We start from the raw sequence: 12,318 nt of genomic DNA, 5'->3' as shown, positions 1-12,318 counted from the left end.
GGTACTACGTGTAAGGCTAGGCGCCCACTGGCTCTCCGTTTCGTATCCGTCCTGCCCATAGAAATATAAATTAGACTAGCACTGCCCTTTCGGCCAATCCCAAGGGAAACAGGCGAGCTAGAAGGCTGACATTAGAATCGCGATGTACGCGCCATCTGACAAATGCATTAAACATTGTCGCCATGGCTACGACGCGAATTTCGAAGAGGAGGAAAAGGGGCGATCCACTGCGCATCACGTCGTGCGCAGCGGCGGTCTTTTCGTGTTTAAATTTTTGCGTCTAAAAGCAAATCCGCAAAAATGGTTAAAAACTGCGCTTTTTCACATAGTAAAGAAAGATCTAGGAAAGAAATAAAATTATCATTTCATAAGTATGTAATATTATAGTAAATATTTTATAATAATCTCGGAACAAGAGATTTTTTTACACTAAGATTTCCTCTGAGAAATGCTGAATTACTAGGAAAATGGGTTTTAGCGGTAAATCGCGAAAATTGGACTCCATCTTCAATTACTTGATATTGTGTGTAGTCACGGCCAACTTAGATCTGTTCTCGCTGTACTCGCGAGTACAGCGAGAACAGATCTAAGTTGGCCGTGGTGTAGTAAACATTTTCTGCCGGATGAAATTTACTTTCAAAATGGAAGGCATCATTGGAAGCAAATGCTGTACCTAAAGTTAAGTTAATTATGGACTAATCTACTTTTTCGTGTATTTTATCATCCAATGCTGTACCTAACAAGTAAAAATTACCCTATACATTCTAAAATAAAAAACTAACTGAAATATGAATAATTTCTTTATTAAAACCAGAATTTGAAAGAGCTCTCAAAAATATCTATTCCAGAACAAAGCATATTTACATCCTCTAGAGTATGTAATTTCAGAAAACTTACAGAAAAAGTGAACTACCGGAAACCACTCAATTTGACTTGACTAATACCATAAGTTAACTTATGCTAATACTGATGATAGTTTAAAAGACACTGAAACCAAGATTTTGGAATCTCATGTAGGCATATTTTAAACCACACTGAAATAATTAAAATTTAGTTAAACTGTGATGATTTGTGGTATTTCAGACTTACAATGATTGCGCAAAGTTAGCGTGTAGATTCTTGAGATTTTTATGATTTTAATAAAGCTGTTTAAATAACTTAATATAATGTCAGATAAATAAAAAAAGTTTTAATACGTTGCCTACGATCTGTTTTATGTTATTCCACGTGAACATATTTACTTATTTAGTTTAAATTGTTTTTATGAGATGGCGTGACTATCGCGATTCCACTCTGATGGCAGCCTTCTAGCTGGTACGTCCCCGCCCAATCCAATCGTGCTTCTAGTCTAATTTCTATTTCTATGGTCCCGCCTTCCGCGAGGCATTGTCTCCGACTCTCCGTTACGAAGCAAAGGCTTGTTAAAGGTAGGACGGAGACGTTACGAAGAGCAGTGAGCGCCTGGCATAAAGCGCCACTAAAGTTTGGTGGCACTTTAGGCTAGGCGCCCACTGGATCTCCGTTTCGTATCCGTCCTGCCTTCCACAAGGCATTGTCTCCGTTACGAAGCAAAGGCTTGTGGGAGCTAGTACGTAGACGTTACGAAGAGCAGGGAGCGCTTGGCCTAAGCCACGTAGAACCTAACGCTTAAGAATATTTATCGGGTTTAAAATCAGTCGCAAAAACTTTAGCGGTGAATTTGAAACACGGGTAGTACGTTTATGTTAGCTAACATGTTTTATAATTAAATACCAAAGTTTTTGTGGTTTGTTTATTAAAAAAGTAGTAGTAAAAGTATTTTCTACTGAAAATCTGTTTTTATTTGGTAAAAATGGTTAATATTTGTGCTTTTACGCATTGCAATAACTTTTCAACAAGTAAAACAATACCGGAAAAGGTTTCTATCCATAAGTAGGATTAAATTATAATATTATTTAGATATATAAAGATTTTAAATAAGAATGAATATTTAACTATAGGTTTCCCTTATCTAAACCTACAATACTTTCTCAATGGATAATTGCAGTAAATCGCGACCACTGGACACCTAATCATGATTTAATTTGTAATGATCACTTTTTAGAACGGGATATACAAATTGTAAATGGCCAAAGGTGGGTCACGCCAAGAGCAATTCCAACTCGGGTTTTGTTTCCATAGAATTAAAAGTTTAAAACAAGTAAAAATAGTATAAATTATTTTTTTATTTAATGTAAAGAAATTACATCCACTTGAAAGTGAAATAGAAAAAACCGGTGATGCTAACGTCTCACCTTTAAATTTTGACCAAGGATCATTATGTGTAGGTTTAATTACGTTATTATAATTTGAGCGAGATCTCCTTGGTTTTTAGCCAACTTTGTTAAGTTGTTATAAAGAGATATTGCTCTCTATATAAAAGAAATGTAGTCAAAGAACTATAATTTGCTGTATTACGAAATATTGTTGGCATGGACATCTTCCCAGATCTCCACGAACATATGTTTGATGCTGAAGTTGGAATCGAATATCATCGCATCAGTTTGATTAAGAAAGTTATTAATTTATATTGCTAGCTCAGACTCCACAAATTAGCGAAATCTAGAAATGAAGGGTCAAGCCATCAGACTTAAATTGTCAAAGCTCATTTTATTTCAAGGATAATAGCTACATACCTTTAGTAGAATTAGCAAAATTTCATTTACTTTGGTTTACAATTTAGAATCTCAGAATATTCCTATAACAAGCCATAACCACAACACCTGTATAGTACACGAGTTCCTTAAGCCTTTGACAAAATATCATTTCGTCAATTAGAATTTTATTATTTTTTATTAAAAATTCATCTGCTGCTTTTTATTAGGGTTTCGAAAGACTTAATTGACTTATTTACAAATTATAATTAAAATTAACCTTATTTTAAATTATCACAGCCGAAATATTCGCGAATGACGTCAGAGTACCTAAAAGATTACAAACACGATCACGTGATGATTTTTTATTTTATCACCTAATCGACAGGCGTCGCTTAAAAGTAGTACCACAGGAATACGGAACAGCTACCGGTTGTCTGCTAGTCGTCACCTCCGTATTAACCACCCGTACAATCTTGGGTCTATTTCTTTATTATGTCTATGGTCGTGAGGTAAAAACTGCGGAAAGCGCCTTCTATCGATGACCAGATTAAATAATAAATTATATAATCCCACGTGATTTCACGAAAGTCACGGGTGTCGAGAAAATAATTATTTGGTAATCTGATGAAGGGGCTATTTAATTTTAATTATGCAAATAAATATATTAATTCGTTTTAATTTTAAAATAAATAATGAAAATTAAATTAAAATAAATATTAAAATATAAAATTAAAATGTAAATAATATTTCAACTATAAGGTGGAATATCCCTTTATTTTCCGCATTGAAATATTAGATTTGTAAAATGCACTGCTTGTAACAGTAATTTCTGCAAGGTAATAATATATTAATAATTTAATATCTATTCTTAACCCTACGCGAATAGATCCGTGATCGAAGTATGTGTCAGTAGTTTGAGAGATATCCTTTGAAGATTCTACATGAAATAAATTCTCAGTTGGAATTGCGTTGGGTACAAGTCTCCGTTTTCCATTGAATATTTCTATATTCGCGTGTAAAAAATGGTCACTACAAACAAAATCGTTCTCTGATGGATTTGCGAGTGTTTCGGGTTTATTTAATGGAAACTTATAGTTTAAAAACAATTATAGGCCTATAAATAGCAATATAAAATATTTAAAACTTCTCCTACCTATGAAAAGATACGTTTGTGCCTAATTTCGCATTTTGCCGTCTGCTCGTTTCGCCGACTGCTCTTTTCGCCGTCTGCTCGTTTCGCCGTCTGCTCGTTTCGCCGACTGCTCGTTTCGCCGACTGCTCGTTTCGCCGACTGCTCGTTTCGCCGACTGCTCGTTTCGCCGTCTGCTCGTTTCGCCGACTGCTCGTTGCGCCGACTGCTCGTTTCGCCGTCTGCTCGGTTCGCCGTCTGCTCGTTTCGCCGTCTGCTCGTTTCGCCGACTGCTCGTTTCGCCGACTGCTCGTTTCGCCGACTGCTCGTTTCGCCGACTGCTCGTTTCGCCGTCTGCTCGTTTCGCCGACTGCTCGTTTCGCCGACTGCTCGTTTCGCCGTCTGCTCGTTTCGCCGACTGCTCGTTTCGCCATCTGCTCGTTTCGCCGACTGCTCGTTTCGCCGACTGCTCGTTTCGCCGTCTGCTCGTTTCGCCGACTGCTCGGTTCGCCGTCTGCTCGTTTCGCCGTCTGCTCGTTTCGCCGACTGCTCGTTTCGCCGACTGCTCGGTTCGCCGACTGCTCGGTTCGCCGTCTGCTCGTTTCGCCGTCTGCTCGTTTCGCCGACTGCTCGTTTCGCCGACTGCTCGTTTCGCCGACTGCTCGTTTCGCCGTCTGCTCGTTTCGCCGACTGCTCGTTTCGCCGTCTGCTCGTTTCGCCGACTGCTCGTTTCGCCGTCTGCTCGTTTCGCCGACTGCTAGTTTCGCCGACTGCTCGTTTCGCCGTCTGCTCGTTTCGCCGTCTGCTCGTTTCGCCGACTGCTCGGATCGCCGTCTGCTCGTTTCGCCGTCTGCTCGTTTCGCCGACTGCTCGTTTCGCCGACTGCTCGTTTCGCCGTCTGCTCGTTTCGCCGACTGCTCGTTTCGCCGACTGCTCGTTTCGCCGTCTGCTCGTTTCGCCGACTGCTCGTTTCGCCGACTGCTCGGTTCGCCGTCTGCTCGTTTCGCCGTCTGCCCGTTTCGCCGACTGCTCGTTTCGCCGACTGCTCGTTTCGCCGACTGCTCGTTTCGCCGTCTGCTCGGTTCGCCGTCTGCTCGGTTCGCCGTCTGCTCGTTTCGCCGACTGCTCGTTTCGCCGACTGCTCGTTTCGCCGACTGCTCGTTTCGCCGACTGCTCGTTTCGCCGTCTGCTCGTTTCGCCGACTGCTCGTTTCGCCGTCTGCTCGTTTCGCCGTCTGCTCGTTTCGCCGTCTGCTCGTTTCGCCGTCTGCTCGTTTCGCCGACTGCTCGTTTCGCCGTCTGCTCGTTTCGCCGACTGCTCGTTTCGCCGACTGCTCGGTTCACCGTCTGGTCGGTTCGCCGTCTGCTCATTTCGCCGACTGCTCGTTTCACCGACTGCCCGTTTCGCCGACTGCTCGTTTCGCCGACTGCTCGTTTCACCGACTGCCCGTTTCGCCGTCTGCTCGTTTCGCCGTCTGCTCGTTTCGCCGTCTGCTCGTTTCGCCGACTGCTCGTTTCGCCGTCTGCTCGTTTCGCCGTCTGCTCGTTTCGCCGACTGCTCGGATCGCCGTCTGCTCGTTTCGCCGTCTGCTCGTTTCGCCGACTGCTCGTTTCGCCGACTGCTCGTTTCGCCGTCTGCTCGTTTCGCCGACTGCTCGTTTCGCCGACTGCTCGTTTCGCCATCTGCTCGTTTCGCCGACTGCTCGGTTCGCCGTCTGCTCGTTTCGCCGTCTGCTCGTTTCGCCGACTGCTCGTTTCGCCGACTGCTCGGTTCGCCGTCTGCTCGTTTCGCCGTCTGCTCGTTTCGCCGACTGCTCGTTTCGCCGACTGCTCGTTTCGCCGTCTGCTCGTTTCGCCGACTGCTCGTTTCGCCGTCTGCTCGTTTCGCCGTCTGCTCGTTTCTCCGACTGCTCGTTTCGCCGACTGCTGCCGTCTGCTCGTTTCGCCGTCTGCTCGTTTCGCCGACTGCTCGTTTCGCCGTCTGCTCGTTTCGCCGACTGCTCGTTTCGCCGACTGCTCGTTTCGCCGACTGCTCGGTTCGCCGTCTGGTCGGTTCGCCGTCTGCTCGGTTCGCCGTCTGCTCATTTCGCCGACTGCTCATTTCGCCGACTGCTCGTTTCACCGACTGCCCGTTTCGCCGACTGCTCGTTTCGCCGACTGCTCGTTTCACCGACTGCCCGTTTCGCCGACTGCTCGTTTCGCCGACTGCTCGTTTCACCGACTGCTCGTTTCGCCAACTTTTCAGTCGGTCAATTAAAATTTAAATTTTTTAATTAGGTGGTGATAAGTACTAAGTAGTTAGACCTTGTCTTTGTACTACCGCCATTTTAACTTCACAGGAAGGTTGATTGAAATTTCAACGCGTGTTTCACTGGAAAATATACCAGTGGCGCTCCAACAAAATCGGAGGATACCAATTTTAAAGCGCTCTCAGTGGAACGCGCTATTAGTTTAAACAGGAATCCATAACGCTACTTGGAATGAATAACGGCTTCGATTCCCCGCCGTTGTGGCGGAACATAGTAGGCGGAGCTTATAAGCCTTTGTTTGTCACTGAATTTGACGTCATTTAAGGCGGTATAAGCGTTTTAGCCCCTCCCACAATGTTCCGCCACAAAATACCACAGGGGATATGGGGAGATACTCATTCCAAGTAGCGTTATGGATTCCTGGTTTAAACTGTAGATTATTCGGCGATTTCAGCTGTAAGTGCCGGCATTCCATAGCCGTTCACCCGTCGAAAAAAATAATATTTTAAAAAGTCACGCCTCCCCAACAAAATATTTCACTGCTGACTGAAAGAAAAAAGTTGAGTTTGAATTGGAGATTGAACGCAATGTTGCCAATGTTCAAGACTCGAAAATCCCACAGCTCCCGGCAAAAAAACCACCCAATAGCCACAACCCCTTCCATTCTCGAAAACTCCCCGGAAAATAGGCACTAAGTTTTGAAACCAATGAAAAATTATTTTTTTTATGCTCGGCTTAACCTCTCTAAGCGCGTAATTATCATTTCGAGCAATTATTGTTACTTAATTAAAGCAAATGTTCCTCAATTTTTAAAAATTATTGGTTTGCCACCGACGCGAGCGAACGTCGCGTCGGCTATAAACCACGCCCGTTTCAGAATTATTATATCCATCATAGTCTTTATAAGTGTATACTGTAGGGCTGTGTCGAGTAGTGGTTTTAGGCAATCGAGTCGGTTATCGAGTACCAATTTTTTTCATCGAGTATTCGAGTCGAGTCGAGTAATCGAGTACTTGATTAAAGGAAAATTTTATCTTATTCGAGTCGAGTAGCTAAAAAAAACCTCGAGTAATATTTTTAGCGAGCCAGGTTATCGAATACTTGATTAGGAGCTGGTTTTATTCGAGTAATTGTGAAATTAAATTTAAAATGAGTGTAAAGTAACTTTCAATGCTGAAAAATATTTCTTTAATTTAAATGACCCCCTCATTGAACTTTGAAGCAACGAGGATAGAAAAACAAATACTCAACGAGTTTAGAGATCAGCTTATTCGAGTAATCGGGTACCCGAATATGCAACTTTTTGGTACTCGGTAATCGACGAGTATTCTCCAATTACTAATTCGAAGTCGAGTTCAAGTACTCGACCTAAAATAAAGGCGAGTACTTGATGATGTTCGAGTACTCGCACAGCCCTAGTATATTGGTATAATTTCATTGTGATAGCTATTTAAATGATTGGAGGGACGATAATATGGCGTTCTTGAGAGTAAAAGAAGCTGCAACCATTTTTTAAATTATGAGATTGTATATATTTATAGCGCAGGAATTAATACAATTTTTGAAGTTTCGTTTTACCAAGGAATACTTTTTTAATTTAACACATTTATTTATATTACTGGAAGTACTTCATATATTTTTCCTATAATTTACAATCATGAAATTATTCACGACTGAAAACTATCGTTACGCCCCCTTGGGTTCGCCATTGAAACTTAGAAAGATTGGGGCTAAAGCAGACGCTATTAGTTTTTCCTCGTCGCTATTCGTAAATTTGACTTCATATATAATGACACTTCCATTTTAATATAATTTTTGCATCGTTTTCTTATGTTTTGATAAGTTTATTTAAGAAAAAACATTCTTATGATTTTTAGTTGTACACGAGCCCACTTGTTTAATTTGTATGTAACAGACGCTAGCGCCACCTAAATTCGTTTCGGTCGCGAATAGATGATTTATATAGTTCAAACAAATATCTATTTTCTAATAATACCATTCGCGTAATTGTTTTTGAATAGTGTAGTGAAATTAGCGTAAGCGAAGCTACTTCTTATAATCAGATAATCTAACATTGTAAGTGCCCATGTATTGAGCTCGTTTTCGCGTTTCCTCGGTAGCTTGAAACTCGCAGACTGAGACTGCTTTACTGGCTACATTGATACTTTAATTTTAATTATTTAATCTTTAGATTAAAAGTGATCAGATAATTTCTGCAACGTCTCGTAAAGTGGCCGATAACTATTAATAATCACCTAGGCTAATACCCAAGCAACACCTTGACAATGAGAGGGGCAGAAGTTGTAGCCAGATAGACAGTTGGGTGAAGACAACGAGAGGGTTAGAATGTGTAGCCAGAGAGACAGTTGGGGCAAGACAACGAGAGGGGTAGAAAGTGTAGCCAGAGAGACAGTTGGGGCAAGACAACGAGAGGGGTAGAAGGTGTAGCCAGAGAGACAGTTGGGGCCAGACAACGAGAAGGGTAGAAGGTGTAGCCAGAGAGACAGTTGGAGCAAGACAACGAGAGGGGTAGAAGGTGTAGCCATAGAGACAGTTGGGGCAAGACAACGAGAGTGATAGAAGGTGTAGCCAGGGAGACAGTTGGGGCAAGACAACGAGAGTGATAGAAGGTGTAGCCAGGGAGACAGTTGGGGCAAGACAACGAGAGGGGTAGAAGGTGTAGCCAGGGAGACAGTTGGGGCAAGACAACGAGAGGGGTAGAAGGTGTAGCCAGGGAGACAGTTGGGGCAAGACAACGAGAGGGGTATCGGGTGTAGCCAGAGAGACAGTTGAAGCAATACAACGAGTGGTAGAAGGTGTAGCCATAGAGACAGTTGGGGCAAGACAACGAGAGGGGTAGAGGGTGTAGCCAGAGAGACAGTTGGGGCGAGACAACGAGAGGGGTAGAAGGTGTAGCCAGAGAGACAGTTGGGGCCAGACAACGAGAAGGGTAGAAGGTGTAGCCAGAGAGACAGTTGGAACAAGACAACGAGAGGGGTAGAGGGTGTAGCCAGAGAGACAGTTGGGGCGAGACAACGAGAGGGGTAGAAGGTGTAGCCAGAGAGACAGTTCGGGCCAGACAACGAGAAGGGTAGAAGGTGTAGCCAGAGAGACAGTTGGAACAAGACAACGAGAGAGGTAGAGGGTGTTGCCAGAGGCACAGCTGAAACAAGACAATGAGAGGGGTAAAAGCTGTAGCCAGAGACACAGTTGAAACAAGACAATGGGAGGGGTAGAAGCTGTAGCCAGAGACACAGTTGAAACAAGACAATGGGAGGGGTAGAAGCTGTAGCCAGAGAGACAGTTGGAGCAAGACAACGAGAGGGGTAGAAGGTGTAGCCATAGAGACAGTTGGGGCAAGACAACGAGAGTGATAGAAGGTGTAGCCAGGGAGACAGTTGGGGCAAGACAACGAGAGGGGTAGAAGGTGTAGCCAGGGAGACAGTTGGGGCAAGACAACGAGAGGGGTAGAAGGTGTAGCCAGGGAGACAGTTGGGGCAAGACAACGAGAGGGGTAGAAGGTGTAGCCAGGGAGACAAATGGGGCAAGACAACGAGAGGGGTAGAGGGTGTAGCCAGAGAGACAGTTGAAGCAATACAACGAGTGGTAGAAGGTGTAGCCATAGAGACAGTTGGGGCAAGACAACGAGAGGGGTAGAGGGTGTAGCCAGAGAGACAGTTGGGGCGAGACAACGAGAGGGGTAGAAGGTGTAGCCAGAGAGACAGTTGGGGCCAGACAACGAGAAGGGTAGAAGGTGTAGCCAGAGAGACAGTTGGAACAAGACAACGAGAGAGGTAGAGGGTGTAGCCAGAGGCACAGCTGAAACAAGACAATGAGAGGGGTAAAAGCTGTAGCCAGAGACACAGTTGAAACAAGACAATGGGAGGGGTAGAAGCTGTAGCCAGAGACACAGTTGAAACAAGACAATGGGAGGGGTAGAAGCTGTAGCCAGAGAGATAGTTGGGGAAGGATAATGAGAGGGGTAGAAGGTGTAGCCAGAGATAAAATTGGGGCCAGACAACGAATTGATAGCAGCGTCAGGCAGTCAGAGATAAAAATCAGGTTTCTACTTTCGTTATAGTAGTGACCACTACACTATTCGTACACGAAAAATTCACTTTCGTCCTTCTTTTTTCAATAACTTCGTATAAATATCCGAGGAGAGAAAGAGCTAGCGAGATGAACCACAGAAGGAAAATGGCCCGCATATCATTGAATTCCAAAGCCTTCTCCTCCGCTTGACCATTCTCCGTAACCAAGCATTTACCGTAGTCCTGGTACATATCGTTCATCCACTTCCACATTAGCCCCGATTCGGTGTACCGATAAATTCTACGTCAAAAAGAAAAACAATTGTCTTTAAAAATCAGTGGTGCCAAGGGTTAGATATATTTTGTGTTATACCTATCGTCCACTCGCTTTCTGAAACTGTTGGGTAGGTGTTTGCCTATGCCTACGTAGAGGGGGACGGGGATGACCGATTCCTTGGCCAAATGGACATTGCCGCCCTTCCCCCCGGCACACATGTGGCCCAAGTAGAATTTCAAGGTACTGTCTTCCGTCAGCAACGCTACTTGACCTTTGACCGTCAATTCGTAGTTGGAGCGGGTGTACATTTCGTTAATTTTGACGAATCCGTTTAGTTGAAGGACTATTTTAGCCACTTTCTTCATGGATTCTTGATCCGATTTCTAATGAGAAAGAATTAATAATTAGAGCAAGTTTTCTTTTTGCGTTTCTGTTTACCCGAACGAAGTTTTCGAAAAAGGACCCCTTCCAGACCAACGGTTTCAGGTTTTTACTGTTGCCCAAATCTTCGATGTTGTCAATTTGGTTGGGCTCTTTGCGAACGGTTAGAGTACTTTTGAAGTGACCTAAGAATTCAAATCTATCAGTTAAATACTCTTAATGGATTGCCTATTAGATCCGCCAACTATTTAGCCACTAGATGACTTTTGCTTAAGATGGTGCCTTGGGTATTAGCCTAGCTGAATATTTTAAAATAATATTATTATATTACCATCTGTTAAGCAGGCGGTAAATCAGACGGAAATCCAGCCGAGTTTCTCGCAGGGCCGTCTTTACCTAATTGGAGGCCCCTGGGCTAAGCTATTAGCGATCCCCTGTAACTCTACCCAAGTTTCTAACCTCCAGTGCGAAGTCCATCGTCGCTCTAATCTACAACTATCGGGTCAAATAGTTTCACTTGTCCTACTAAAGGTTACTAAAGAAGAAGCTTCTTCTGAATTTAAAAATACCAACAACCAAAAGTCTTTATTCGTTTTAGATTTACCCTGTCTATAGACGCGACTTTCGAGCAATGTTAAAAACATTTTTTTTATTAAAATTTCTTTTGCGTTTCACAATTTGAATAATGGGGCCCTCCAGAATCTTGGGGCCCTAGGGCAGTGCCCTTTTTGCTCGTGTTAGTCGCTCTATGTAAACTAAAACGGCTAGTTAATTAATAAATTACCCGTGAAGGCGTTCATTAACGTCAGGACGGAAAGGCACCAGACAACAATAAGAAATTTATTCAGATTGTTCCGCGGGGTTTTTGGAGTTCCTGTATAAGATATAGAACCATCAACTCAATTAACTTCAATGTTTGATGTCTATAATTTAGTTTTACCCTCGGAGAAAAAAGCCGCCAAAATGTTCCAAAAGTGAATGGCCATTGTGTCTGTCATTTTTGATCCCTGCTTTCCGTCCATACTCACTCTGTCCACTAGGACGCTGGCTCTCACCAGTACGAACATGGACAACGCGATTAGAGCCCATACCTGGTTCGGTAAGTAAATGTTTAAGTTTTTGGTCAGTTGGGTATTCTGGTAAATTTCACCCTACCTCGATGTCAAAAGTGACCAACAGTCCGAAAAGATTATCCTCCACTTTCTGGTTAACTCCGGACAATATGGTCAACTGTCCGGTGTAGATAGGGACACTACTGTACCTGATCACTTCCTGGCGACGGATGTTTGCTGCCACCGGGATGGCAAACATGTCGGTTTCCTGCTCCGATAATATATTTCAACGTATTTCAATCAAGGCCCAAATTAACCACCACTGACTTGTCTTTGAATCATGCCCATAATCCCGGTCCAGTTTCCGTCCGGTTGCCTTCGACCCCAACTTCCATCCGTAGACAGTAACAATTCGTAACTTTTCAAACAAAATAATATGGCCAATGTTACTTGAACATATGTGTTTGGTATATTTCAAAATAAATCCGATTGAACATACTCAAAATTGAGGCTGGATGACAGATCTTTGATCATATGCGAATTTGCTCCAGTTAATGTACCGTCTTCCATTATGTTAAACCATGG

At 43.5% G+C, this 12,318-nt stretch overlaps 1 protein-coding gene across 1 annotated transcript; it reads right to left on the bottom strand.

Annotated features, from left to right (window-relative positions):
* Positions 1–10,648: 10,648 nt before the first annotated feature.
* LOC149961184 (putative glutamate receptor) lies at positions 10,649–12,303 on the bottom strand. The gene is made up of 7 exons (XM_090159617.1): positions 12,233–12,303; positions 12,061–12,151; positions 11,837–12,001; positions 11,622–11,772; positions 11,466–11,555; positions 10,795–10,866; positions 10,649–10,683 (listed from the first exon to the last, which is right to left on the bottom strand). Exons 1-7 carry the CDS (start codon positions 12,301–12,303, stop codon positions 10,649–10,651), a joined length of 675 nt encoding a protein of 224 aa, XP_090015743.1.
* Positions 12,304–12,318: the final 15 nt, after the last annotated feature.

This window comes from Leiobunum rupestre, chromosome 1, assembly GCF_980474605.1.
Source record: "Leiobunum rupestre chromosome 1, qqLeiRupe1.1.hap1, whole genome shotgun sequence".
NCBI classification, from domain to species: domain Eukaryota; kingdom Metazoa; phylum Arthropoda; class Arachnida; order Opiliones; family Sclerosomatidae; genus Leiobunum; species Leiobunum rupestre.
This window is presented reverse-complemented; position numbering and strand designations above follow the sequence as displayed.

What these genes read in the sequence shown, in the direction of transcription:
- LOC149961184 (XM_090159617.1), bottom strand. Translation starts at nt 12,303, where the DNA reads ATGGAAGACGGTACATTAACTGGAGCAAATTCGCATATGATCAAAGAT. An exon ending in GGCGGCTTTTTTCTCCGAGG is followed by an intron (nt 11,556 to 11,621) that starts GTAAAACTAAAT and finishes TATCTTATACAG; the next exon opens with GAACTCCAAAAACCCCGCGG. An exon ending in CATCGAAGATTTGGGCAACA is followed by an intron (nt 10,684 to 10,794) that starts GTAAAAACCTGA and finishes CTTTCTCATTAG; the next exon opens with AAATCGGATCAAGAATCCAT.